Below are 26,699 nucleotides of genomic sequence, written 5' to 3' on the forward strand. Positions count from 1 at the left end.
GTAGAAAATTTTTGAAAAATCGTGTTTTTCAAACCTTTAAATTTAGAAAAAAAAAAATAGAAACTCTCTTAATAGTTTTTCAAGTTTAGTTTAATTTTTGGAAAATATCATTTTTTAAATTTCCATCTTTCAAATCTTTTTTTTTTTAATTTTTGAAAATAAAAAAAATATTCTCATTCACTTGAAGAACTGCATTTTAAAATAATGAGACTATTTTCTCTCTTTTATAATTTTTAAAAAGGAAATGTTATATTTACAAATACATTTTATAAACATTCCTTACAAATTAACTAACGTGACACATATAAATTTATATTATTTATATTTAAATTTATAATAATTTTATTTAAAATTAAAAATAATTTATAATAGTGAATAAATTCATTGTTAATTTTATATAAGATTATTATGAATTTGTATACATCCCATCAATTTATGAGACTTGCTTATCAAATTAATTTATGGGTATAGTAATTCTCGAAACAAAACCAAACGAGCAAACTAAGAGAATTATTTTTTTGGTTTTAAATGATGATACGCCACCATACACACGTGTGGCAGTTAATTAGGGTTTAATTCTACTTCTTGATTGATTGAAGAAATATGAATATGAAACCTAAATGGCCTATTAGAATATTTGTAGCATATCACATCTCGAATCGGGCTAATGTGGGCTGGGTCATCCTATTTCGAAAATATTAAAATCTACCCAATGCCATGTAATTCGTGATTAATTTAAAATATCACAGTAACATAATATCAAACTAGTATTATATTTTTCCTCTTATTTTAAGACAATCACTCCTATTACTTGGTAAATCTCACCAGGGGGGAGAATAGCCAAAAATAACCTAACAATTTACGATTGAGTGTCCAAAAATGTATGGCATTTTCTACACAATGGCAAAATTATAATTACAATTTATAAGCATGTTACTATCCAAATTTTTGAACAGTCACTTTTCTTTGCTATAATGGAGGCTCTTAATAGAAACAAAAGTACATTTTAGACACAGAATTTTAACATTCCAAGCAACATTCAATATGAATGGTCATTTTCTCACCGATGATTATTTGTCGACATAATTACTAGTTATTAAACTAGGATAAGGGTGCAGCCTCAGCCACATTCAAAAACAGGAAGAGAATGGGAAATCAAGCACTTAAATGTATAGAAACGGAATAAAGCAGCTATTAATGTGAACAAATCCCAAAACCTTCACCCATTATTCTTCACCAGCACATGATTCACACTTCTCGAAGGATCCTAAAGCAATTAAAATGGCATTATCTTGGTTTCAGCTTCCTATTTATGGCAGTAAAACGCCATCCCATTTGACTCTCACAACCGGCACAGTTTGCAGTTGTTCATGCATACCTGGAAAACATGGTTTCTTAGTTATAGTTTCAAGCATCACTAAATCAGCTTCAGCAAAGAATGGAACGATAGCAGCAGAAATCATGTGAAGAATAATTTTAGGATCAGTCAGAGACTCCGACCAACTCGCAACTATTGTAAAATCCTTGTTAATGTGATCCCTTCTATGTTAGGTATAATTTGACAAGTCACACTTCATGTATACCAGAAGCAATAACCAACGTTCTAGTAGGCAGAAAAATGATGATCTTTCCATGAACTGCATCTTCCCCAGACCAGAAATAGCTTGTAGGCTTTACCTTTTATATATGATCAAATGCTACAAATTTTTCCAGTAATATGAGCTTAGGAAGCATGGAGAACATGACAGCAACCTACACAATAACTTAATAGTATTAGTATCACACAAAGATAACACATACATTTAACAAGTGTTATACGATCAGTACAGAATTGAGGCACACCCAGCCAATTTAAACGTGGTCTTGAGAGTTCATGACCAATGAATCAGTCCATCATCAATTGAAACATTTGAAAAACAATCCTCATTCTGGGCATGCATCCCATGGAAAAACTACTGAGAATTTTAAAATGAACGTAATAAAATTTAACCAAACAAAAAACCATACCCGGAATAACAGGTTAGGAGTGCAATAGATGTTATTTTCAGCAGGATGAGTCATTTTCAACAAATAGCATGAGCCATTATTTTATGCACATAAGCACATGGGAGGGAATAGATGCTAAAATCCATACCCAGGAAACCAGCTGTATTCTTTAACAGGAATTCCAAGAAGCGCTAAACCATTTGTTCGGTACAGAGTCATTACTTCATCCACATAGCCACTTGGATTCACATAAGCACCTAGAGGACCTTCACTTGGACATCACCAGCATATCACTACTCTTCCCAATCAGAGTCTGCACGGAAGAATGGACGAAATATATAATTGAATGAACAGAAGGAAAAACACAGGCATGGAGGGAAGCTTCTTGCAAAAACCTTCTGTACCTTGCAACTTCTACATTGAATATGATTAAAATTTTCAAGTAACTCAATTTCCCGTTGTAGTCGATAAGAAATTCCATCAATTTCCAAAAGCTCCTGTCTTGTAGATTCGGATAATGGAATTTTACTGGCAATATAAAAAGAGAGCGCATCTGGTTTGTTCACAAGTCCATCCATGCTTGGTGACCCTACAATCTGTTTCCATTTATCTGCAGCATTTAGCCCATAACATTACCGATATTGACAGGTACAGTAAAGCATTCTGAACATCTGAATCAATTAGCTAGTACAACTGCAAAGAAGAAGAAGCAACAATCTCTGTGCAGTATGGAGAGAAAAAATTATCTCCATTCTACAAAATATCACTTCCCATATAGACAGGAAACCCCTGCTCATTGTCCACTTGTTCCAAGAAATCACATCAGGTGAAATCATAGAAAGAGCCAATAATAACCTGGATTGATATAATTACATAATACTGAATCGGTGCCCAATAGCAAATCAAGGAACATATGAGACCTTTATCCATGCATCCTAATTACCAGGAATCCTGAGTACAAATTCATATGGCACCAAGTACAAATGAAACGTGTCATCATAGAATGCAACAATAAACTGCCCAATTTACATTCTCTACAAACCCCACACTACCAATTCAAGTACATAACTGCATTGCAAGCATATAATTTGTTACGAGTTTGGATCGAAAACAAACTACAATCAAACCATCAACCACACAAATAAACACATAATTTAACCTAGAAAACCCAAATTAGGAAAAACCACAGACAGAAAGAATAAAATATCACTATGATAATATTGGTACAATAATAGTGACATAACTGCAACTAATTACAGGGTATTGGACACCTATTTATAGACCTAAAAGTCATCTGTAGATATGCACAGGAAATTATATCCTAATCAGAAGATGAGTCAAGAGGATATTTCTTTATACGAGATAAATCTCACTCAAAATCGAATTTGACAACATTCTAATCACATTTAAATTCGAAATCCTAATCACGGTCAAATTAGGAATCCCAATCACAATCAAATTTAAATTTCATGTCACAATTATAACATAATTTTTATCCATCCATGCATCCTTTTTTTTAATGAAAACGGCCTCTTTGCAAAGCAAGTTAAGGTTGCATACAAAGACGAGCTCCCCTACTCTCCCAAACCAAGAAGCCTCATGCACTTCCTAGGCATGCCCTTTTCTACATCCCTCTTTTAGGTAGCGTTTGTTAAAATGAGTAAGATAAATTTGTATCAAGATAAAGTTGGAACGCTTTCTAGCCCAAAATATGAGATGATTAAGATAAGACTGGAAAGCATTTCAAAATTTTTTATCAAACTGTTTGTTAAAATTTTTTGAAATGCACTAGAGGACACATGCATCATTTTTTCTTATTTGTAAGGATCAAGATAAATTTATTTGGAGGGAGGGAGAGATAAATTTATCTGAAAAAACCTAGATAAGAAGTCACGTAACTTCTTTTTTCAAGGGGCGCCAAATAAATTTAACAAATATAATGGAAAAAACTTTTGTCTGGATTACTTTCCATATCCCACTTTTTTCGGTCTATAACTTGGTTAACAAACACTACCTTAGTAAACTAATTTTTGACATTGCGGGTGGTGATTAAGCACTGATTAAGACAAAAGCATTGATTAAGGCAAACAGACAAAATAGCAGAGATATGACTTCAACATGGTAAGGACATGGAAAAAAATTGTAATATATACACATAATGATATGTTACATGAATTTTTTACTAATTATTTTTGTTTATTATCAAGTCCAAAGTTAGTTTCTGCAAACTTGAATGCTTTTGGTGTTCAAGCATCAAATTGTTTCTGCAAAGTTAGCATGTGTATCTCCAAGCATCAAATTGTTTGGCTCTGAAGAAATTATTAAAAAGAAAAAAGAAGAAAGAAAGAAACAATAGGACATGTCCAACATGTGTTGGGGATGTTCAAAATACGTTATGTCAAGAAGTAGAGAATACACTCAGTTGTAGATAATCAAAATATTCAAAAGCAGTATCACCACAACTTTGAGCCAAATTGACTTAGGAACTGGCAGAATATCTTTTTTTTTTGGCAAAGAAAGGAATTGATATTAAGGAACCTGCTGCTTTCTAAGCAAAACAGTATGAATCACGCATACGATAAACCCAGTAGGGCCAGAATGCTCTTGGAACTTCATAAAACCTATCTCTTTTCCGCCTAACTTTCTGAGATTGAGTTTCTGAAATCAAAATTTTCCCCATGGAGCCCTTTGATGGAAATTTATCCAATTGGATTTTTGACTCACCCACAATTTTCTCATCGTTGCTATCACTAGCATAACAGGAAATGGTTGCATACCAGTGCAATCTCCTTTCTGTAGTTTGCTTGATAAACAAAGTATGATCAGCCTGCCCTTGTTGATAGCCAAACTTCTTCATAGTTGCACTAAATTTTGTGAACCATGCCCTGGGTGACTGCTTTAGACCATAAATGGCCTTTTTTAGTTTGCATGCCTTACTTTGATTTTCAAATGATTCAAAACTAGGAAGTATTCACATGAAAACTTCTTCTTCCAAACGTCCATTCAAGAAGGCATTCTTTATGTCTAATTGGTGAAGTTCCCAATCCATATTTGTAGCCATAGACAATAATGTCAAGCTTTCAGATGATGGGCTGGACAATTGAAGGAATTCCGATTGAATTCCAAAAAAGAAATGAATGTAGGAAAACAGATAGAATGAGGGAGGGAGAAAAAGAGAACAAGAGGGAATGAAAGAGAGAACGAGAGAGAGAGAGAGATGAGAGAAAGCCTTTTGTATTATTCTCCAATCATACTTCCTCATACTGCTGTAGGTCTCTTATAGAGCCTCCAGCAACCATAACAGCATTCTAACAATATAACAGCTAACTAACATAACAACCAAAACATTAAGCTAATTCCCTAACCACTTAACCCCCATCTAGTTAGCAACTAACGGCACATACAAGTAGTTATTAACAACCATTTACTGATTCACCCCTGGGGTCATGACAATCCCCACCCCTTCAAACAAATCTTGTCCCCAAGAATTAACAGCAAAGGCTATGGTTCAACCAATCCCTACCTTTAATACTTGTTGCCTCCTCTTCTTCTTACTGTTTTGCTCTTCCCCTTTGAGTAGTAGAAGTGTAGCAGCGTTCACAACCTCTAGTTGTTCCCCCACTGCCTTAATCGTTCCTTTAAATACTTCAGTCGGTATGGAATGCAGCTGTGATTCCTCCCCAATGATCACCTTGCACTCACCGGTTTCTTCATGGGAAACCTCCTCCTCTTCTTCTTCCTTTTCCCCATCATAACCTTCCATATTCATCAACTGCATCCTACATTTATGGCCAGGGCTAAATTTGTCTCCACACCTAAAGCATAGCCCTATTTGTCTCTTCTACTCTATCAGGTTACCCTCCATGCCATTATTATAAGATTGTGCTTTCGCTGCCTCTTGATTAGGCCCTGCAAGCAAAACCCTAGAGTTACCACCTTTATACTACCCGGCCAATAAACTTGGCTCGTAGGGAACATTATGCTTCTTGAAAATGGCCTCTAAGGTCATTTCTTGCAGCCTAGCTTTTTTTGCAGCTTGCCTCACAGACGAAGGTGTCATCATTTTCACCATGGATCGCAACTCCTCCTTCAATCCACTAATAAAACTAGATACCAAGTATTGTTCAGTAAGCCCTGGCTGCACCGTACATAACATGGATCTTAGCTCCTCGAATCAGGCTTGGTACTCCATTACAGTCCCTTCCTGCTTCAGCTTGCTGAATTCTTCTACAACATCTACCATATTCTTCTCCCCAAAGCGCTCACATAACCCTTCCAAGAAATCTGTCCAATCCCCTTGCAGCCCTTTATCTTGGACCCACCCTTGGTACCAAGAATCTGCCACTTCATTCAAATAGGCCGCCGCTAGGGTAATCTTCTGATCTTCGAGAATCCAATAGAATTGAAAGAACCTTTCGCACCTCTTTACCCACCACCATGGTTTCTTTCCCTTGAACATGGGAATCTCCAACCTTGGCATAGGTACATGGGTGTGCGTCAATTGTTGTAGATTTTTTCCTTGATTTTCTTGGACTGTATGTCGATCCACTTCTTATAGAATTCCTGGAGTTCCCGACAGATTGCCCTGATTCGGGAAGATCGATTCCGACGATTGCTTTGGCGAAAATTCTGGCGGCAACCGAAATTTGGCCAGAGAGGCCAACATGTTTAACATGTTGTTGATCCTTTGCCCCTATTGCTCTACCGTTTCTTAACACTTTTCAACCGCTTCTTGACACCTTTCGATAGATTCTTGCTACTTCTCCGTTGCAACTTGCATGGCTTTCTTCCAATCCGCTAATTCTTCCCGCATTTGGCGCATGGCATCTTGGGTATGGGACATCTCGACTTCCATTGCCTCCAATCTAGTCTCCAATTGCTTCAATCTTGTACCTTCTACCATCTGCCCAGACTTAAATTCGCCATTTCACGCCTTCCAATCCTAATTCCAATCAAACAACAGCCGAGAACCACCTCCTACTTCCGACCCTCAAGATCGTCTGGCTTTGCTCGGGTCTCCTTACCCAATCACCGACCCTCCTGAAATTGACAGAATCTTGAATCCATCAGCTTTGTAATTTCCGTAATCACCAGAATTTACTGCTTCTTGAGTCGCCTGTGACTCATTCAATTTGGCACCCAAGTACGTCCAACCTTGCCTGCATGCACTTTGATGCAACTTCAATTCCAAGCCGTCATCCACAAAATTAACTTTGTTGGCCTATTTCTTGCGGCTCGGTCACTTTCGACACTGCTGATTTTGTGTCAAATCAAACCCTCAATGGACTACTTAAGGCTTCTGCCCAAATTGAAAAATTCACAACCAAGGATTGCATGGCTCTGATACCACTTTGTCAAGCCCTCAGGTTATGGGTTGGACAATTGAGGGAATTCCGATTGAATTCCAAGAAAGAAATGAATGTAGGAAAACAGATGGAATGAGGGAGGGAGAAAGAGAGAATGAGAGGGAATGAAAGAGAGAACAAGAGAGAAAGATGAGAGAAAGACTTTTGTATTATTCTCCAATCACACTTCCTCATACTATTGTAGGTCTCTTATAGAGTCTCCAGCAACCATAACAACATTCTAACAATATAACAACTAACATAACAACCAAAACATTAAGCTAATTCCCTAACCACTTAACCCCCATCTAGTTAGCAACTAACGGTACATACAAGTAGTTATTAACGACCATTTACTGATTCACCCCGAGGGTCGTGACAAATAATACTTTAATGGAATTCAATTTAGCTATTGGAGCAAAAGTCTCTTAATAATATATTCCATATGTTTGAGTAAAGCCTTGTACATCAACGTAATTTACCTTGCCTTGTACCTATCAATTTTTACATCAGCATTATATTTTACTATAAATATCCACTTGCAGCCCACTATTTTCTTGTCTTTAGTAGCTCTATAATGTCCCAAGTTTGGTTGTCAACATGTTCTTCTTGACAATAGTTATGGTTTTATATGATTTTATTATAGTTGCTCCAATTCTTATAATACATGTAATTAATTTATTATAGCGATGTATTCAAAACGATACTGGTACCTTACATACCAAATCCAGTATTTTATCCAGTGCGATATGTACAACTGTGAGTATAATGGAAAGTGAATATAATGTGAAAACCATGTGTAATTATACCTAAAATTAATAAGTAGGACCTGAAGGTTATGTCAAAACCACGTGTAATTATACCTAAAATTAATAACTAGGACCTGAAGGTTTAAATTTCTGAAGATTCAAAAACACAAACTCTGGACTGAATTCTCAGCCTAGAATGATTCTGGATCCCTAATTTCCAATATATAACTACGCAATACAGACGCGCCATCCAAGTGTTCATTCATAAAATTAGGCGCTGTAAAAAACATAGCATGAGCATGAAATGAGCAATTAATCATCGGAAGCAAATGTCATCCGTTCTAGACAACGAGAATAGTCAATTTACTCAGCGGCGTCGCCGTCAGATGACTCATCAAGGTCGTCGACTTCTTCAATCTGCAATTCCTCCAAATCGAGCTCTCTAATTTGCTCGATCTGCAGCTTCTCCCTCTCTAAAGCACTCTCCTCTGCCATTTTCTTCTTCCTCTGGTTCTCGATCTCACTAGCTGCCGCTTAATTCAAGCCTCTCCCGCCAGAAGATGAAATCGCCGGGAGGCCCAAGGCTTCACGTAACTTTTTGGGTAAATTGCGCAAATTGACCCTGATTTAAGGTCTAATTTAATGAACCACCCTAGAAATTACGGTTAATATCTCTTACGTTTAAAAGTGTATGGCATTTAGCCCTTATAGTAAATAAATAATTGAATGCAATATATTCAAACTCGTCATATAAAAAAAAATAATAATGTTAGGAGTCATAAGCGATGACGGTATCATTAATTATATGACACCTCATCATTAAAAGAAACTAAGAAAATCATATGTCATTATCTCATCTGTTTAACATCTTCTTTAATGAAAATACGAAACATCATCAGTCATAACTCATAGCATTACTCTAAAAAAATATATTTAACTATTATTTTAAAATGGTCCAAAGCAAAATCTTAGAAATTCTATAGTTGATATTATAATTATTTTATGAAAATTATGGTGCGTTCTCTTTGCTTTTCAATTTTCAGTTTTGAGTTTTGAATTCATTTTCAGTTTTCTGTTTTGGTACTCTATTTTTAGAAAATTAAAAAATGCATTCTCTTTGTTATTTTAAAAAACTATTTTTCAAAATAAAAAATTAGAAAATGCGTTCTCTTTTAAATTTTGAAAATATTTAAAAAAATATATACATTTTCAAGTTAATGAATTTTATAATATTTTTCCCATTACAATAATAAAATATGAATAAATAAATATGTTTTAAGTTTTGAGTTTCTTTTACAAATTTTTTTTTGTTTTCAAAAATACATTTTGAAAAATAGCAAAAAGAACGCGTTTTCATTATTTTAGAAAATTGAAAACTAAAAATGATTTGAAAACAGTAAAGAGAACGCAACCTTAAGTTTTAGCTTTTTTTTAATATAAAAAATACCTTGACTATCTCTCATTGTTATTTTATTTTTATATCCGTTGATTTGATTTTGAAATACTTTTAATGATGTATGCCGTATTTCAATAAGTATTCTTTAATTGTTTTGTTTCTCGAGATTTTAAAGTTAAATACTACTTTAAATAAGTTTCAAAAATATTTTAAAATTATATTTCAAGTCTGGTAGATAATTCAAAAGTTTTGATATGTAATTATTAAGTAATTATTGAGTCCATTGAGGGGTAAATGACACCAAAGGTCATAAAATTTTGGCGTTCTTTTTAATTTGACCACTAAATTTCAATTTCTTGTAAAGTGATAACAAAATTTTAAAATATTTTGCAATATGGTCACTAAAGTGATTTTTTAATGATTCCTAACCGAAATTGCTGACGTAGCGATAATATGGCACTGACATGGCGATGATGTGGTCATTGCCACGTCAGCAATTTTGGTGAGAAATTATCCAAAAATCACTTTAGTGACCATATTGTAAAATATTTTAAAGTTTTGTTATCACTTTGCAAGAAATTGAAGTTTAGTGACCAAATTAAAAAAGACGTCAAAATTTTGTGACCTTTGATGTAATTTACCCGTCCATTGAGCTACTTGTATAAAATTTTGGACATGTTGAAGTTTTAATCTTAAACAATTATTGAAAATTGATTTGAACTTGTGCCTTCAAGCCATAAAATCTTGTCAAATTTAAATATTGTTAAAGTTTTTGAAAGACAAATAAGATAGCTTACAAATACAAGAAAAATCAATTAAATACTAAATTCAATGAAATTTTGTCAACCTATTTTTTTAAATGATCAACTGGTTCTTTAGAATTGTTGATTGGTTCTTAAAACAAGTTAATTGATTTTAATGCATTCAAACACTCTGAACTTTTTATTTTTCTTTGAAATTATCAACCGACTAATATGCATACTCTTAGATATTTGCTGTCAACTAATTCAATCCAAAGTTTCACCAAACTAAAAGTTGATTTTTTATATTTTGAAACCAAGAGTTGACTACGCTGTAAAAATAGTTAACCATTTATATTGAAAACTCTTCTAACTGCTAGTTTTTAATGTCTGAAATTCATAGATTTAACATGCAATAGTTATATTAATTAAAAAGTGATCAACAAATATAAATGCCCAGATATTTGAAGCTTAATAGTTAAGATATATGAAAATATTAAAAAAAAAATTGTGCTAAAGTTTTCAACCTTATAAATTCTTTGTTCTAGCTAGGCTATATTTCTCTCTTACACAAGCCTTGTTTCTTTTTTTATAATTTTTATTTTTAGTTTTATTGTTGTTATAATTTAAGATATAATTTTATTTTCGAGAGTTATATATCTCATTCCTTTAAACATTGTATTTTATTACTTCATACAAGGTTGTTAAAATCGGAATTTTAAGTGGGATCGAAAAAGTGTCCATAAAATCGGATCGTAAAATCGTAAGATTTTAGAGATAATTAAAAATACCCTTCAATTTTTGTAAATATATGTTTATAATAACATAATTTTGCAGAAAATAAAATAATATCTTTTAATAACCTGATTATTCCTTATTATAGTTCAAAAGATGATACTTCCAAAATATAGTTCAAAAACTAGCAGGTTGGTATAGGCAATTTAGAGGCAAAATATAGGTAATTTAGAGGTAAAATATAGCTTAAAATTCTTTTAGAGGATTCTTTCAACGTCTTCCATTAGATTTATGTTGTATTTTTTTCTTGATTTAACATTGATTAAATCAAGTAAAATCCCAATTTGGGGTTTGGTGGTCCATTAATTAATTACTTGTTTGTCTTGATTTACTTATGTAATCAATGTTAAATCAAGTAAAAATTATAATTTAAATCAAGTAAATTGAAACTTATGCAATTAATGTTAGATGCTATGTGATATTGGAACTTATACAATCAATGTTAAATCAAGTTCCAATTTAGAGGCAAAATATAACAATTCATTGCATAAGTTCCAATGTCAGATGCTATGTGACATTGAGACGTTGGAAACATCCTCTAAATTGCAACTTAAATCAATGAAGGTCTTTGAATCGTAAAATCGTTTGGGAATCTCTAAAGCATAAAATCGTAAAATCGTATATGTAAAATCGAGATTTTATAGGATTTTATCCTAAATTGGATTTTACATGGGATTTGAATCGTTTAGGGGTTTTCAAATCGTAAAATCGTAAAATCGTACGCGTAAAATCGGGATTTTAACAACTATGACTTCATAGTAAGTTATGCTATAAGAAGTAGCTTAGAGCTAGTTGTTATAAAATGTTGTAGTTTGCAAAATAAAAGTTTATAATAAATTAAAAAATCTCTAGTAAGGCCATCTTCAACGTGAGTAGAAATTGTTCGTCAAGCCAAAATATGGAAAGCCAATTGCTTGAAATCCACTCTAACGGTGCTCCATGTCTATCTTGTCCTTTGTTCAAAATTTGTTCAGCTTTAAATTACTCGTTACAGTTGTTGAGTGAGAAATTGCTCCCCATACGTCTTGTCCCAATGACCATCAACAAGCGAAAAGAATTGGTCGTTGTAGGTGATGGTGAAATCAGCGACCAGCAGATGCGGACAAGCAGAGAAGGCAAGCAAAACGGAGAAAACAAGTTCCAAGCATAGAACGAGTAAGACGATAAAAACGATTACCAACAAATAAACAAAACAATGACCAGCGAAGGCATAAACGGCAAGTAGAACGACGACGAGGTAAGGAATAGATCAAGCAGCGTGGATTTGTGACATTTTGGAAAAAAATTATTTATTTTTGTATTAGATGATTGATATTGTGTATTTAGTTATTGATTTGTATATTTAATTATTAGTTTTTAATATATGTATATTTGATTATTTTGTGTATTTAATTATTAATTTTGTTTATGTGTGCATTTGGTTATTAATTTGTATATTTGATTATTGATTTTGTGTATGTGTGAAAATTATAGAAAAGATAAAATAAATAGATTTGATATTTATTAAAATAAATAAATAAAATAGAAAGTGAAATAGAGAAGATAATAAAGAGTGTAATTGGAGCGTGCATAATTTTTTGAGATAAATCATAATAAAGAGTTAATTATTTATAATATAATAAAAAGAGGTCTTGTTATCCTACTCATGTGCACTGGATACCCAATTAAAAAGTTGCAATCGTCTCCTTCATACACATCTGCTTCCATAAATTCAAATAAGGCTTCCAGAAATCCAATGGTGGCTGTCCAAAATTGATAAAAAATTAAACATGGTGGCTGCAGGAATTGAACATCGTGGCTATGCAGAAATTTACCATGGTGGCTGTGCAAAATTCGAAGTTGCAGCCACAGGAGCCACCAATTTTTTGTCTATAAAACCAAGAGAAATTGGGAGAAAATTGGGAAAAAGGCAGAGTGAAAAAGAATAAAAAAAAATTGAAGAGTAACAATTGGGGGTGAGAGAAATCTAGGCAGCCTGCGCAATCGTCTATCTTGAATGCGAGTAAAAATTATTCACCAAGCCAAAATATGGAAAGCCAATTGCTGAAAATCCACTCAAACGGTGCTCCATATCTATCTTGTCCCTCACTCAAAATTTGTTCAGCTTTAAATTACTCGTTACAGTTGTTAAGTGATAAATTGCTCTCCATATGTCTTGTCCCAACGACCATCAACAAGCGAAAAGAATTGGCCATTGCAGGTGAAGGTGAAATCAGCGACCAGCGGATGCGAACGAGCGAATAAGACGAGCAAAATGGAGAAAACAAGTTTCAGGCATAGAACTGGCAAGACGATAAAAACAATTACCAGCAAATGAGCAAAACGGTGACCAACGGAAGCACAGACGGCAAGCACGACAAGGTAGGGAACAAATCAAGGAGCTTGGGTTTGTGACATTTTGGAAAAAAAAAATATTTATTTTTGTATTATTATGATAGTATACTCTGAATATTTTTTTTATTTTATTTTTTTTATTTGTCTTTCCCTTATTTTACTTATCGTAAAAACATTCATGAAATATAATCAATGAACTTAACATCCATGGTACTTCAATTTGAATATCCCAATCATCAGCTATGCTTGAAATTTGATATTTTTTAACAATAAACAAACAAATATAAAATTGCAATAATTTATAATTCATTGCCTGGTCCAAAATTGAGTCTCATTGGAGTCGCACCATCCACAATGCACACTGAGGGATCTAGGATGTTGGGTTTAGTTGATGTGGTACTCCATTTATTACTCTACTAAGACATTGGGTTTGGCTGTTGTGTTACTCCATCTATTATACTGCTAAGTAGTAAGATATATGTAAGCACTAGATGTTTATTGTGACTCTTACAAGACTTTGCCTACTATATGGTAGAGTTTTGACTAAAATCATTTAGACGGCGCATATTACAGTGACTCGTAAAAATTAGTTGGTTGAAATATCTAAATATCTCATATTATAAAAATAAATAATAAATAATTTACAAGACAAGGAGAATAATTTAAATTGAAAATTAAAACTCAAATAACAACATATGTGTTAAAATTATTATGATAATTAAGGAAAGAGGAGAAGGAGGTGGGTTTGGTGGGGATTGGGCTAGTAGACATGGAAAATTATGATCGATAAATAATGCATAATCAGTTCATGTTAATGTTACGTGTGTTTTTTGTTTGACACGTGTACATAACCGTTAATCTAACTAACGGAGAGTTAACGAGTGACGGATGAAAAATAATTTTAAAAGATGAATAAATAACGGGTAATATTTTAAAATTTAATGATAGAATAATAATATAATTCAATAATTATTGATGTATTTAACCCATTATTGGACCCATTGATATTTGAATTCCCAAATATAAAAGGATTTAAAATGTGAAAGTACTAAAGTATTTTTATTTAAAATTACTTTCACTTAGTTAGAAACATATCCGCAAACCAGACATGGCTATCCGTTGAGCCCGGCAGAAACACACGTGGCTTGAAGTTAAAATGGCCAGCTAATGAGGAGAATCTTCGGAGGACTGTTCATTGTTTTCTTTGGATTGTACAATAATATATTAAATTATTAATCATTATCACTTATATAATTTTAAATTAATAAATAAATAAATTATTTTTTAAATTATTATATTTTATATTAATTTATTATTTTTTAAAAACATTCTTAAATGGCAAGTTCATTTTCCAAAAACAAATACAACCAAAATACGATTTCTCGTTTTCTTAATTTTGAAATCTAACACAAAATCCTAAGAATCGCAAAATACAAATGGACCTTAAATATCAAAATAAATTGGAAAGACTCACACTAATATATTTTATGTGAAAAGTGTTTAAGGAAATGATGATCTATGTAATGTCTAAATATATTTGTTAAGATAAATATCAAAACAAACAAAGAAGACTAGTTCAAGACTCGGACTAATCTTTTGTAAAAAGTATTCAAGAAAATGATATCTCATATATAATTTAAATATATTTATCAAGATAAACATCAAAACAAATTGAAAAGTTCTTGTTTCGTGGCCATTAGAGTTGTCCATAAAAGTGAAGCAATTAATTAAATTCATAAAAATATTTAAAAAATTAAAAAAAGAAGAAGAAGAAGCTGCAAATCTTAAGAGTCCAAATTGAAACTTAACACTCATGTCTATGTTTAGAACCATGCTTGCAATATATGTTAGGTAATTAATTATTTTTAAGGTGTTTTTTTTTTAAATAACTATTCGATTAGAAATACCCTTTTCTATTAAGATCATTAAAATAAGTATCAATAGACTTGTCACCTTGCGCGATGGAACACAGATGATGTTGAAGCACAAATATCTTGACATTGTCTCCCAAATCTGACTAACTGAAGTCATGTAAGTAAAATACAGCTAAGGCTATGGTTGGTGAAAGAGACTTGAGTAACCACAACGTTCCATGATTATCTCAATGATGCAGATAATATGGAGAGTGTGGGTTGTTAAAGCAAAGACAAAGACGATTGTCTAACAGCCATGAAGAACAATCACAAAGAACTTTGAACATAAATGATGAAGAAAAAAAAAAGATGAACAAACTTCAATTGAAGATGAACGAAGTTTTAATTGAAGAACTAATTAAAGAGTGATTGCTGCAAGAATTGAAGGAATCGAGACGAAAATTGAAGAACACCAAATCCCCAACCTCTTCTGATACCATAACGGAAGTAGAAGGGGATTTGAAAAACAAAAATTTTTCTATTGTATTAATGAGTTAATCATACATCAAGGAAACAGTAAACTATTTCTGCATGTATATAATGACAGTTGGACTAAGGCTATGTAAAGTGAATTGACAAAACAAAACAAAGTTATAAATAACTTAAAAACAAACACCTCAGCTCTAGCATTATTATAACTAGTGGTTGATCCTGTTCCATGTGTATAAGGCAGTTTATTTCCTTGATACTGCACGTTGGATCATGATCATTGATCAGGCAGCAGCAGTGTATTATGCAAATTTTCAGCAAGTTGGATTTGTTAATCTCCAAACATGTTGGAATCATGTGGGTTTGGCAGTGCCCAAATGTATTTGTCAACATAAGCATCAAAATAAATTGAGAAGACTTGCATTAGTCTTTTCTAAAAAGTGACCAAGGAGACGATGACGATGATCCATGCAGTGCCCAAATGTTTGTGTCAAGATCAATATTAAAATAAATTGGGAAGACTCATACTAGTCTTATGTGAAAAGTGTCCAAGGAGATAATGATCCATGCAATGCCTAAATGTATTTCAAGATAAATATCAAAACAAACTGGGAAAACCCCACTAGTCTTCTGTGAAAAGTGTCTAAGAGAGATGATGACCCATTCAGTGCCCAAATGAATTTGTCAAGATAAACATCAAAACAAATTCAGAAGACTCACACTAATCTTCTCTGAAAAACGCCCAAGGAGATGATAATTCATGTAGTGGTCAAATGTATTTGTTAAGATAAACATCAAAACAAATTGGGAAGACTCACACTAGTCATATGTGAAAAGTGCTCAAGGAGATGATGAGCCATTCAATGCCCAAATATATTTGTTAAGATAAACATAAAAACAAATAAATTGAGAAGACTTGCACTAGTCTTATGTGAAAAGTGCCCATTGAGATAATGAGCCATAACTACAAACCATAAACTAGACGGGTACAAGATATGAAGATGTGCCTTTGTCTTTGGTAAGGAGATAATGACCTATAATCACAAATCTTAATTAGGTAGAGACTACTTTTGACATATATAAATTGTTGCATGTTCATATGCTTTTTCAATGAAATTAAAAGATGAAATTAAATGATGAGTTCCAATATGTGATCACTAAAATTTCTAACTAAAAGTTTTGTTGGGTCTAAGATTCAGTGAACTATAATTTCTTCATTTTTTGGGGGGCGCATCTCACATCAATATAGTTTTGAGAGTTTTTAGGTATACTTTTTTTATATCAAGTGTATAAATTAAATATATTATTGAGGAAGGTAAGCTAAAAGAGAATTGAAATTGTTTTACATTAGATTTACAATATATGACATTTCCAATCGAGTCGTTATGCAAAACTCAGAATTGCATAAAACAAATAGAAATTTTAAATTTTTATTAAGTCAGTTGCAAAAATTAAAAAAAAAAAAAAACTAAAACTAAACTTTTCAAAACCTAAATTAAGCATTATACAAATGAGAACAAAGCAAACAAACGAGGAATACAATCAGAGTTTAGGAGACATTGAGCATGAATATGATATTGTCAGGGAGGGAGGACAACCAAACCCAACTGCTCAACCATGCTGCAAGCCAGAGACAATGAAATTTGCAGGTCTTCTCACTGCCATGGAAATTTTAACCAGTTAGCCAGATTTGTTTGTATTTTTCCTGCGTTCATGCTCTTCTTTAGGAGAGAGAGAGAAGTGGGATTGATTTGTTTTGGGGTGTATTTGATAGGAAACTTCCAAATAGAGATGGAGAGTGTGATTGAAACTTTGTGGGTGTGTTTGATTGACCATTTTCCATGGAAAAATGCAAAAGGAAAATATTTTCCAATTCTATGGAAAATAATTCCCATCTCCCTCTAGTTGTAATTTTCTATGAAAAATTGGTCAAAATATGCTTCAATATGTTCTACCATGAAATTTTTTTATAAAAAATGTTAAGCAATCAAACATGAAGTATGAAAAATTTTCCATTAATGTGATATTTTTCATGAAAAACAATTCCAATCAAACACACCATAGTGTTCCATGTCTAGTTTTCGTGCTTTCCCATATATCATGGAAGTTTCCCTTGTAGTTGATTTTGAGCAAAGCCAACTTACTCCAATATGTTTCCTTTGTTGTATGTCTGAGGAATGAGACCATCGAAGTTGCTGCCTCCAAGATTAAGACTTTTCAATGAATGGTCAAAGTTGCTCGAACACGGAAGAAAAAATCCTCTTTAAGGCTATTGGTAGAGATTTTTGTGTGTAGATGAGATCATACTCAATTCTTGTATACCCATATAGGTTTGACAGGTTATTGGTCACTCGTGAAAAATATTACCTAATCCATTTGTACCAAGAAAAGTCCATGATCCTAACAAGACCCTTTATAAGGTTTCAGTGATAGAATCATTAATTCCTTCGCTCCTTAAAATCAAATAATAATGATGAGATACCTCATCAAAACACAGTTGACAAGCAAATATGCTCTTATGTGAATTAAAACAAAAAATCCTTTATTTGGACTTTTAATGTTGACGCCAATTAATGGGCCTACCACCGTAGTTGGGATAATCTCTAACTCTGGCTAGCAAAGGCTTTGACCTTCCTACTTCGAGTATAGTGGTGCACAGTAATCATTCGATTTGAGAAACTCAATGAAGTGGTAGTTTTTGATTGGTCCAAATAAATACTAAAAACTCTAAAAAATTTACTAAATTTTAAATCAGTTCTAAAAACTTAAGGGTTGTTTGAAAATAGCGTAAAAAATTTCAATTCCATTTTGACATTCTCACACAAGTCCATTAATTTTTGTTTCTGTTGAAGAAAATGAAAATTAAAAACATTATTCGAGTTTGTTGTGAGTTGTCGAGAAATGAAGAGTTGCCGAAAAATTTATAGCATTAGCGTCAACAAAAGGTTACAAGGTTGAAGGCCTTCTCAATTTGGGTGGGGAAGAAGAGAAATGATAGTGGTGACTTTTCTACAAGAAATAAAAAATAAAGATGGAATTTACACCGTTTTCACTTTTTTTATTCCATTTCAAAAGTTCGACCAACATGAGGGAGAAAGAATCCCCATGAAAATAGAAGAAAAATATACACATGTCAAAAAAACAACTGCATGAGTACGCAAAGCCATGGTGTGTGGCATATACTTACATACACACATATATATATATATATAGTTCTCTAGGGTGAGCAAGAAGAGAACCTTATTAATAAGAAGGGGATTTAGTTAGAAGATCTACATATGAGACATATTAATTAATTCTCATTTTGACTCTTCAAATCCCTTTTAACTTTGAACATAAGCTACGGGATATAAAGTCATGCACACACGTCTATGCACTATGGACAAAGAAATCGTCAAGTCACTCCAAATTTAGTTATTTTATTATAAGTTGGATTTGTGAAAGATAATCTGTCCATCCCTGTTCAACTCGTCAAATGGTGCATATAAGATTGAAGTATGTTAGAATCATATCATCATCTTCATGTGGCCATGCACACACACATATTTGTTTTATATTATAATTTATTTTTGTTGTTGAGTGACGAGGGAGTATTCCAAAATGGGTGAAATTACTAACATGAAGATGAAATGTGCCTTTTGATTCATAAGCATCGCATACTATACTCAAAAAAGGGTGAGATTTATTATTTATATAGTCGTGTTGATGGTCTACTGTAATATTCTTGTGAAACGAAGAACCAAATTTTAGTCCATAGTATGCTCATGAATGCAAACTAGCGTGATGCTCAAACTAGGTGATTGAAACATCGGAAATACAATCCCATGAAACTAGAAGTAATACACATGGCAAGAAGCATAAAATTGGTCTTATGAAACATTATCTAGTCAACTTACAGTTTCCTCTTCCTCTCCCTTCTTTGATTGTTTCTCTTCCTTGTAAAGGTCTCTAGGAACCATTCGTGGTACTTAGAAGTCAGCATTTGCCCGATGGCAAACCCAATTGCCGCGCCACTTCCAAATCCCACCCATATGACAATCCAATTAGCTCCAATAGGAAATGGTGAATCTTTGTCTCCTTCGGAGTCTACAGACTGTGGTGACAATGTTGGCAAGGGTACATCCAATTCTGCACAGTTCCTTGAAAGAGGCTCCCCGCAAAGTCCTGAATTCCCTTCGTATGAGTTGTTCTGAAATGTATTGAATTGATGACCTTTTGGGACAAGTCCAGTGAGATTGTTGCGGGAGACATTAAAGAATGCAAGGAAAGTCAGTTGTGCTAATTGTTGAGGGATCTCCCCTGAAAGCTTATTCTGAGCAAGGTCCAAGGCTTCAAGGTTGGACAAGTCCCCCAAGAATGATGGTATTCCACCACTCAACTCATTGTTAGAAAGGTTCAGTAGCTGAAGTGCCTTAAGATCTCCCAAAGATTTTGGAATTCCCCCTTCAAATTTGTTGCTTGAGAGATCAATGCCAATGAAAAAGTTCAAAATCTTTTCATACTCTCTTTCCACACCTTTGTTTGTTATGGTCATAGAGTAGAAAAAATTGTATTCCCACCACAAACCTAGCAATTGAAACATTATGGAGGTGATTGCTTGATTTGTCTCCTCTTCTTCAAGTGATTTCATTGCATTCCAACTACGAAAGTATTTTGTTGGCAAATCACCTGAAAAACCATTGTGGGAGAGGATGATGATGCGCAACTTTGAGGACTCAAATTTGGTTCTTGGACTCCTTATTGCACCATAGAATTTGTTGGAGTGCAAGTTGAGAATCTCTAACTCTGTAAGAGTTCCCAACCAAAAAGGGAATGAATCTTCAATTAGATTATTGGAGATGTCAAGAATCTTAAGTTTCGTACAATTTGCCAATGATTTTGGTAGTTTCCCTGATAGTTGATTCCGAGCGAAACCAATTAACACTAGTTTGTTTCCTTTATTGTATGTCTGGGGAATGGGACCATAGAAGTTGTTGCCTTTAAGATCAAGAATTGATAGAGAATCACTGAAGTTGCTCAGACATGGAGGCATTAATCCTGTCAAATTATTGTCAGACAAAACAAGAATGTAAAGGGAACTCAATGTACAGATCAATGGGGAAAGTTTTCCAATGATTGAATTGTTTGTGGCAAAATAAGCGAGAATAGATGTTGGTGGAATTGGCAGCCTTCCCTGCAACTTGTTGAAGCTAAGGTCTAACACGACTAACTTGGCCCAAGGAAGAATAATTGGTTGTTGCTCAAAGCCTGTGAGATAGTTGCCTTGTAGGCTTAACATCTCGAGAGTATCTTTACTTATGTTTAACATCCAGGCTGGAATTTGGCCGTGAATTTTATTGTTTTCAAGAGAAAGCTCCTCAAGTTGATTTTGGAAGCTCAAAAAATATGGGAACTCTGTGAGGTTGCATGAATCAAACCCTAACCTCTTGAAATTCAAGAGAGTAGTGTTGCTGGAAAGGCCTATGGTAGCATGTTGGATTTTGTTTACAGGACTCAAAAGGACCGAACTTTGTAAATCTATGCCATCAAGGAACAATGTAGTGAGGCTAGTTAGATTCCAAAGCCAAAACATGCTTCCTACATCAAATTCATTGTAAGAAAGGTCTAAATAACGGAGTCGTGATAAGCATGCCAAAGAGAGAATCTGACCACTAAAGTTATTAGATTCAAGACTCAGAACAGTGAGTTGCGTCCAGTTAAGTGAAGTTGGAATGGATCCTGAGAACTTGCAGTTTGATAAGTCCAACGTATGTAGGAAACTGAGATTTCCTATCGTGTTTGGTAACTCACCAGAGAAATTGGTGGAAGCAAGTATCAACTCTTGAAGTGGACTAGTATCCTGAAATTCTGGCAAATGGCCAATAAGGTGATGATTACCACGTAAGTTGAGAACTCGAAGCTTTGGTAGATGGAATATGGATGTGGGAAATGTTCCATACAACCCACAATCACTCAAGCTTAGAGTTGTCAGAGAAGAGATGTTGGGCAATATTAAGTTGGAAGTTATATTCACATCATCGAGATAAATTTCTTCTAGGCTAGTTAAGTTTTGAAGCAAGCTATGGAGACTAGGGTGTTGAAGTCTCAATGGTCCTGGATTTTGAGAAAGATCAAGTGAAATCAATTTGGACAATCTGGAAATTTCCATAGGGATAGGGCCTGAAAATACAGATAGAGAGAGGTTGAGAGTTGTTAGCAGCAAAAGATGGCTGATTTCCGATGGGATTTGGGAGTGATTGAAGTGGTTATCAGCAAGGTTGAGCCTCCTAAGATGCACTAGGTTGAAGAGGCTATTGCTCGACTTGATAGAGCCAAAAAGGAAACTGCTACTGAGGTCAAGACCAACTACATGACCTGTAGATTGGTCACACTCGACACCATCCCAGGAGCAACAGTTGCTGGCTCTACCACCTTGAAACTTCCACGATCGTAGCTTCCAGTAAGCCGAGGGATCAGAAGATGCAGATTTATTGAAAAAAAAGGCTTGCTTGAATTGCAAAAGAGTAGAGCTCTCTTCAGCATGGCAGAGTGGTTGCACGAAAGAGAAATTATTAGGAGTTGCCGTAATAAGTTGGAAGCAACAGATGATCAAGTGCATAAACATAAAGAAATGTAAAGAGGAAGCCATGGTATGTGGCCCAATTCTTTGGTAGTCTTGGATGATCAAAAAGAATGTTAATAGGGGGATTTATATAGAAGGGGTATGAGGCATATTAATAAATTTTCATTTGACTCTTCAAATCCCATTTAATTTTGGGGATGAATAATATGATGGGTTATGCAAATTTTCCAAAGTGTGGACAATGATGCATTTGGATCACGATCAGGCAGCAGCACTGCGTTATGCAAATTTTCCAACAAGTTGAACATGTGGACCACAAGCCTTACCTAGGTGGACAATGATGCACTGGTCTTTTTTGGCATACATTTGATAGGAAGTGATTGAAATTTAATGTTCCATGACTTTTATCATCAAACTCCAGCAGGGTCCCCTTTTCATGTTTTCAATGTCTGTGCTTTACCATTTTGTGCTTGTGTTGATTGGTTTGGCTAATTAGCTTATGAACACTAGCAATGTCCTGTTTGGAAACTTGCCCACCAACAGATCCTTGATTAAGAAATTTAACTCCGTAGAAAGGTATTAGCAATACATCACAGGGCAGCATTTTCCCAATGACTATCCCAACCACCGTCCCACTTCCATATCCCATGCATATGACAATCCAATCAGCTCCACTTCCGTCTTTATATTTTCTGATCTGAGTGAATATTTATATAATGTTCACTGATTCTGTTTGTTTTTCTGTTTCCTTATGCAGGTAGAGGAAGAGACCATAAACAGCTCAAAAAGGCTTCAAATAAAAGGATGGCAAGTAGCCCCTTTTGTAAGCATCTAATTTGTTGAGTAAAGCATTTAATTGATGTTCAATCCCTGAATATAAATCTAACCAGTTTGTCAAATTAGTTAATTGGATTATATTCTGTTTTAGATACAATTGTGAGTTAACTGTGTTAGAATTTTTCCATTTTGTGTGCAATATTAAATGGATATTATATTTTAAGAATAAAAACCAGTTGGGCTATAGCTTAACAATGTCTGGAGACCCAAATGGATTATATGTGATCATAATTGGACTTTGGGCTTGGTGCACCTTAATGGGCTTAGGCCTATTTATATACATATGATTTGTGGAATAAGTGTAGGCCCAATAGGGTTTTGTGATGGGCAAAACCCTATTGACTCTATATATATATGGCTAGGTCCCCTCTTCTCTCTAATCAATCTATTATACAATTTTCTTCTCATTAAGAAAAGGGTTAAGGCCTAATAGCAGAAAAGAAGAGAAAGATTTGGTCTGGTGCAGTGCTTTTGTACTTGCCATTGCAATCAAGATTTTCATCGCTGTTATGGAGCATAGAGGTATTCTTCTTCTTTATTAATATCAGTGTTTTATATGATATGTGCATTTAATATATATACTGTGTAGTATTTATTTCTAACAAATTGTACTATCAATCTTATCATAACGAAGTGTTGTTACAAAAAGATTCTTGAATTTGCAGAGATTGTTTTAATTAGGAAGTACCATGTCACATTTGCAGAGATTGTGCTTATTGTTAATGTTCGATGAAAACTGCAATGAAAATATGATGATATTATTTCTTTATTTTTTGTTGCAGTAATTTAGGAAAATAAGCTCAAAAAAAAAAAATCCAAACCAATAAGATTGGAGTGTTATCTATTGGAAGTTCTTGTCTCATGGGCCATCACAGTTGTCCATGAAAGTGGATCAACTAATTAAACCCATAAAAAATATTTAAAAAAATAAAAGAAGAAGACGAAGAAGAAGAAGCTGCAATTGTGATCAGTGAAAAAATTCAATTTTTTTTATTGTATTAATGAGTTAATCATACATCTGTTGAATATTGATTCAAAATTGCTGATTTAGTGGGTTGATTGGGTCAAAAATCTGTTTACTGATTTAGTGGATTGATTGGGTCAAAATTCTGTTTACTGATTTAGTGGGTTAAGATAATTTCGTTTTTTAAATTTAAATCCAACAATAAATCTTATTTTCTTGTTATTCAATTGACATGTATTGCTTATTTAAAGGCATGATGATATGAATAAATAAAATGAAATTACAACCTTTCACATTCATGTTTTTTTTTAGCTTTTGTTCGTTAACTTGATAGCTACCAATGTCTCTAAAATTCCAACAGTGGTATCAGAGCATTCAATGATCTTAAGGGGTCTGTGAGAGAGAACCCATCAACGCCTTCTTATTTCTATGGCTTCCACCAACACGTCATCTCTTTCACCACCAGTTTTTGATAGAGAAAATTATCAAGTATGGGCTGTCAAAATGAAAGCTCATTTGAGAGGTCTTAGTTTATGGCAGTGGGTCGAAAGTGAAAGGGAGATACCTCCGCTTGGCAACAATCCTACGCTCAATCAAATCAGAGCTCATGAAGAAGCAGAAGCTAAAGCACCGAGGGCTTTATCTCAAATACACGCTGCTGTCTCCGAATCAATTTTCTCAAGAATCATGGCGTGTGAAACGGCTAAGGAAGCATGGGATATATTGAAAGAGCTATATCAAGGGAATGCTAGAACGAAGAGAATACAAGTGTTGAATCTCAAAAGAAATTTTGAGATCCTTAGAATGAATGAAAATGATACAATCCAAGAGTTCTCTGAAAAACTAATGACGGTGGTAAATAAAATCAGACTTATGGGAGAAGAGCTACCTGACAGCAGGATCGTAGAGAAAGTCTTGATAAGTCTACCTGAGAGGTTTGAGGCAAAAATCTCCTCCCTTGAAGATTCAAGGGATATTAGCCAAATTACATTGGCAGAATTAATCGGAGCCTTGCAAGCTCAGGAGCAAAGAAGGATTATGAGAAATGAAGAAAGTGAAAAGACGGTGGAAGGAGCTTATCTTGCCAAGAGTTCATCGTCAAAGAAGAAAGGAAAAATTCCAGAATGTGACCATTGCAAAAAACTTGGTCATGAAGAGAAAGATTGTTGGCACAAGGGGAAGCCTCAATGCTTCCAGTGTAAAAGATTTGGGCATTTGAAAAAAGATTGCAGATTTAACTTGAAAGAACAAGCAAGTACAGTGAAGGCGATTGAAGGGGCAATTGAAGAGGAAACGCTCTTTTAGTTGGTAAGAAGTGCACCAAGAAGAATTTTTTGGAGAGAAGTGCTCCAAGAAATTGAATTTTTTTTATTTTTTTTTTTTTAACATTTGAAGGAAGTATTGATTGTGATGAGAAGTGCATCAAAGTATTGATTGTGATAAGAAGTGTATCAAGAAGTGAAGAGAAGTGCTTTACAATTGGGAAGAAATTTGGAGAGAAGTGCTCCATACAAAGTTGAAGTTTTGCAACTTTGAATCAAGGAGGAATGTTGAATATTGATTCAAAATTGCTGATTTAGTGGGTTGATTGGGTCAAAAATCTGTTTACTGATTTAGTGGATTGATTGGGTCAAAATTCTGTTTACTGATTTAGTGGGTTAAGATAATTTCGTTTTTTAAATTTAAATCCAACAATAAATCTTATTTTCTTGTTATTCAATTGACATGTATTGCCTATTTAAAGGCATGATGATATGAATAAATAAAATGAAATTACAACCTTTCACATTCATGTTTTTTTTCAGCTTTTGTTCATTAACTTGATAGCTACCAATGTCTCTAAAATTCCAACAACATCAAGGAAACAGTAAAGTATTTCTACATGTATATAATGACAGTTGGACTAAGGCTAAGTAAACTGAATTGACAAAACAAAACAAAGTTATAAATAACTTAAAACAAACACCTCAGCTCTAATTAACAGAACTAGCATTATAATAACTAGTGGTTGATTCTGTTCCATGTGTACAACGCAGCTTATTTCCTAGATACTGCACGTGGGATCATAATCATTGATCAGGCAGCAGCAGTGTCCTATGCAAATTTTCAGCGAGTTGGATTTGTTAATCTCCAAACATGTTGGAATCATGTGGGTTTGGCAGTGCGTAAATGTATTTGTTCTGATAAATATCAAAATAAATTGAGAAGACTTGTAATAGTCTTTTGTGAAAAGTAATTAAGGAGATGATGAGTTATGTAGTGTCTAAATGTTTTTGTTAAGATAAATATCAAAACAAATTGGGAAAACTTGTAGTAGTCTTATGTGAAAAGTGTTCAAAGAGATAATGATCCATGCAGTGTCCAAATGTATTTTAAAATAAATATCAAAACAAATTGGAAAGAGTCACACTAGTCTTTTATGAAAGTGCCTAAGGAGATGATGACTCATTTATATCCAAATGTATTTGTCAAGATAAACATAAAAAAAAAAAAAAATTGAGAAGACCCGTACTAGTGTTATGCGAAAAGTGCCCAAGGAGATGTCATCCATGCAATGTCCAAATATATTTGTCAAGATAAATATCAAAATAAATTAGGAAGACTTATACCAGTCTTATTTGAAAAGTGCTTAAGCAGATAATGATCCAT

The 26,699-nt window shown here is 33.7% G+C and overlaps 2 protein-coding genes and 1 pseudogene across 2 annotated transcripts; 1 reads left to right on the forward strand and 2 right to left on the reverse strand.

Annotated features, from left to right (window-relative positions):
- Positions 1–1,075: 1,075 nt before the first annotated feature.
- LOC127791710 (uncharacterized) lies at positions 1,076–8,664 on the reverse strand (annotated as a pseudogene).
- A 10,915-nt stretch (positions 8,665–19,579) lies between these two features.
- LOC127791711 (receptor-like protein 6) lies at positions 19,580–22,315 on the reverse strand. The gene has a single exon (XM_052321688.1). The coding sequence runs from the start codon at positions 22,313–22,315 to the stop codon at positions 19,580–19,582; it is 2,736 nt and encodes a 911-aa protein (XP_052177648.1).
- Positions 22,316–24,479: 2,164 nt separating this feature from the next.
- Positions 24,480–25,355, forward strand: LOC127791712 (uncharacterized). The gene has a single exon (XM_052321689.1). It carries the CDS (start codon positions 24,480–24,482, stop codon positions 25,353–25,355), a length of 876 nt encoding a protein of 291 aa, XP_052177649.1.
- The last annotated feature ends 1,344 nt before the right edge of the window (positions 25,356–26,699 follow it).

This window comes from Diospyros lotus, chromosome 15 (genome assembly GCF_014633365.1).
Source record: "Diospyros lotus cultivar Yz01 chromosome 15, ASM1463336v1, whole genome shotgun sequence".
NCBI lineage: Eukaryota > Viridiplantae > Streptophyta > Magnoliopsida > Ericales > Ebenaceae > Diospyros > Diospyros lotus.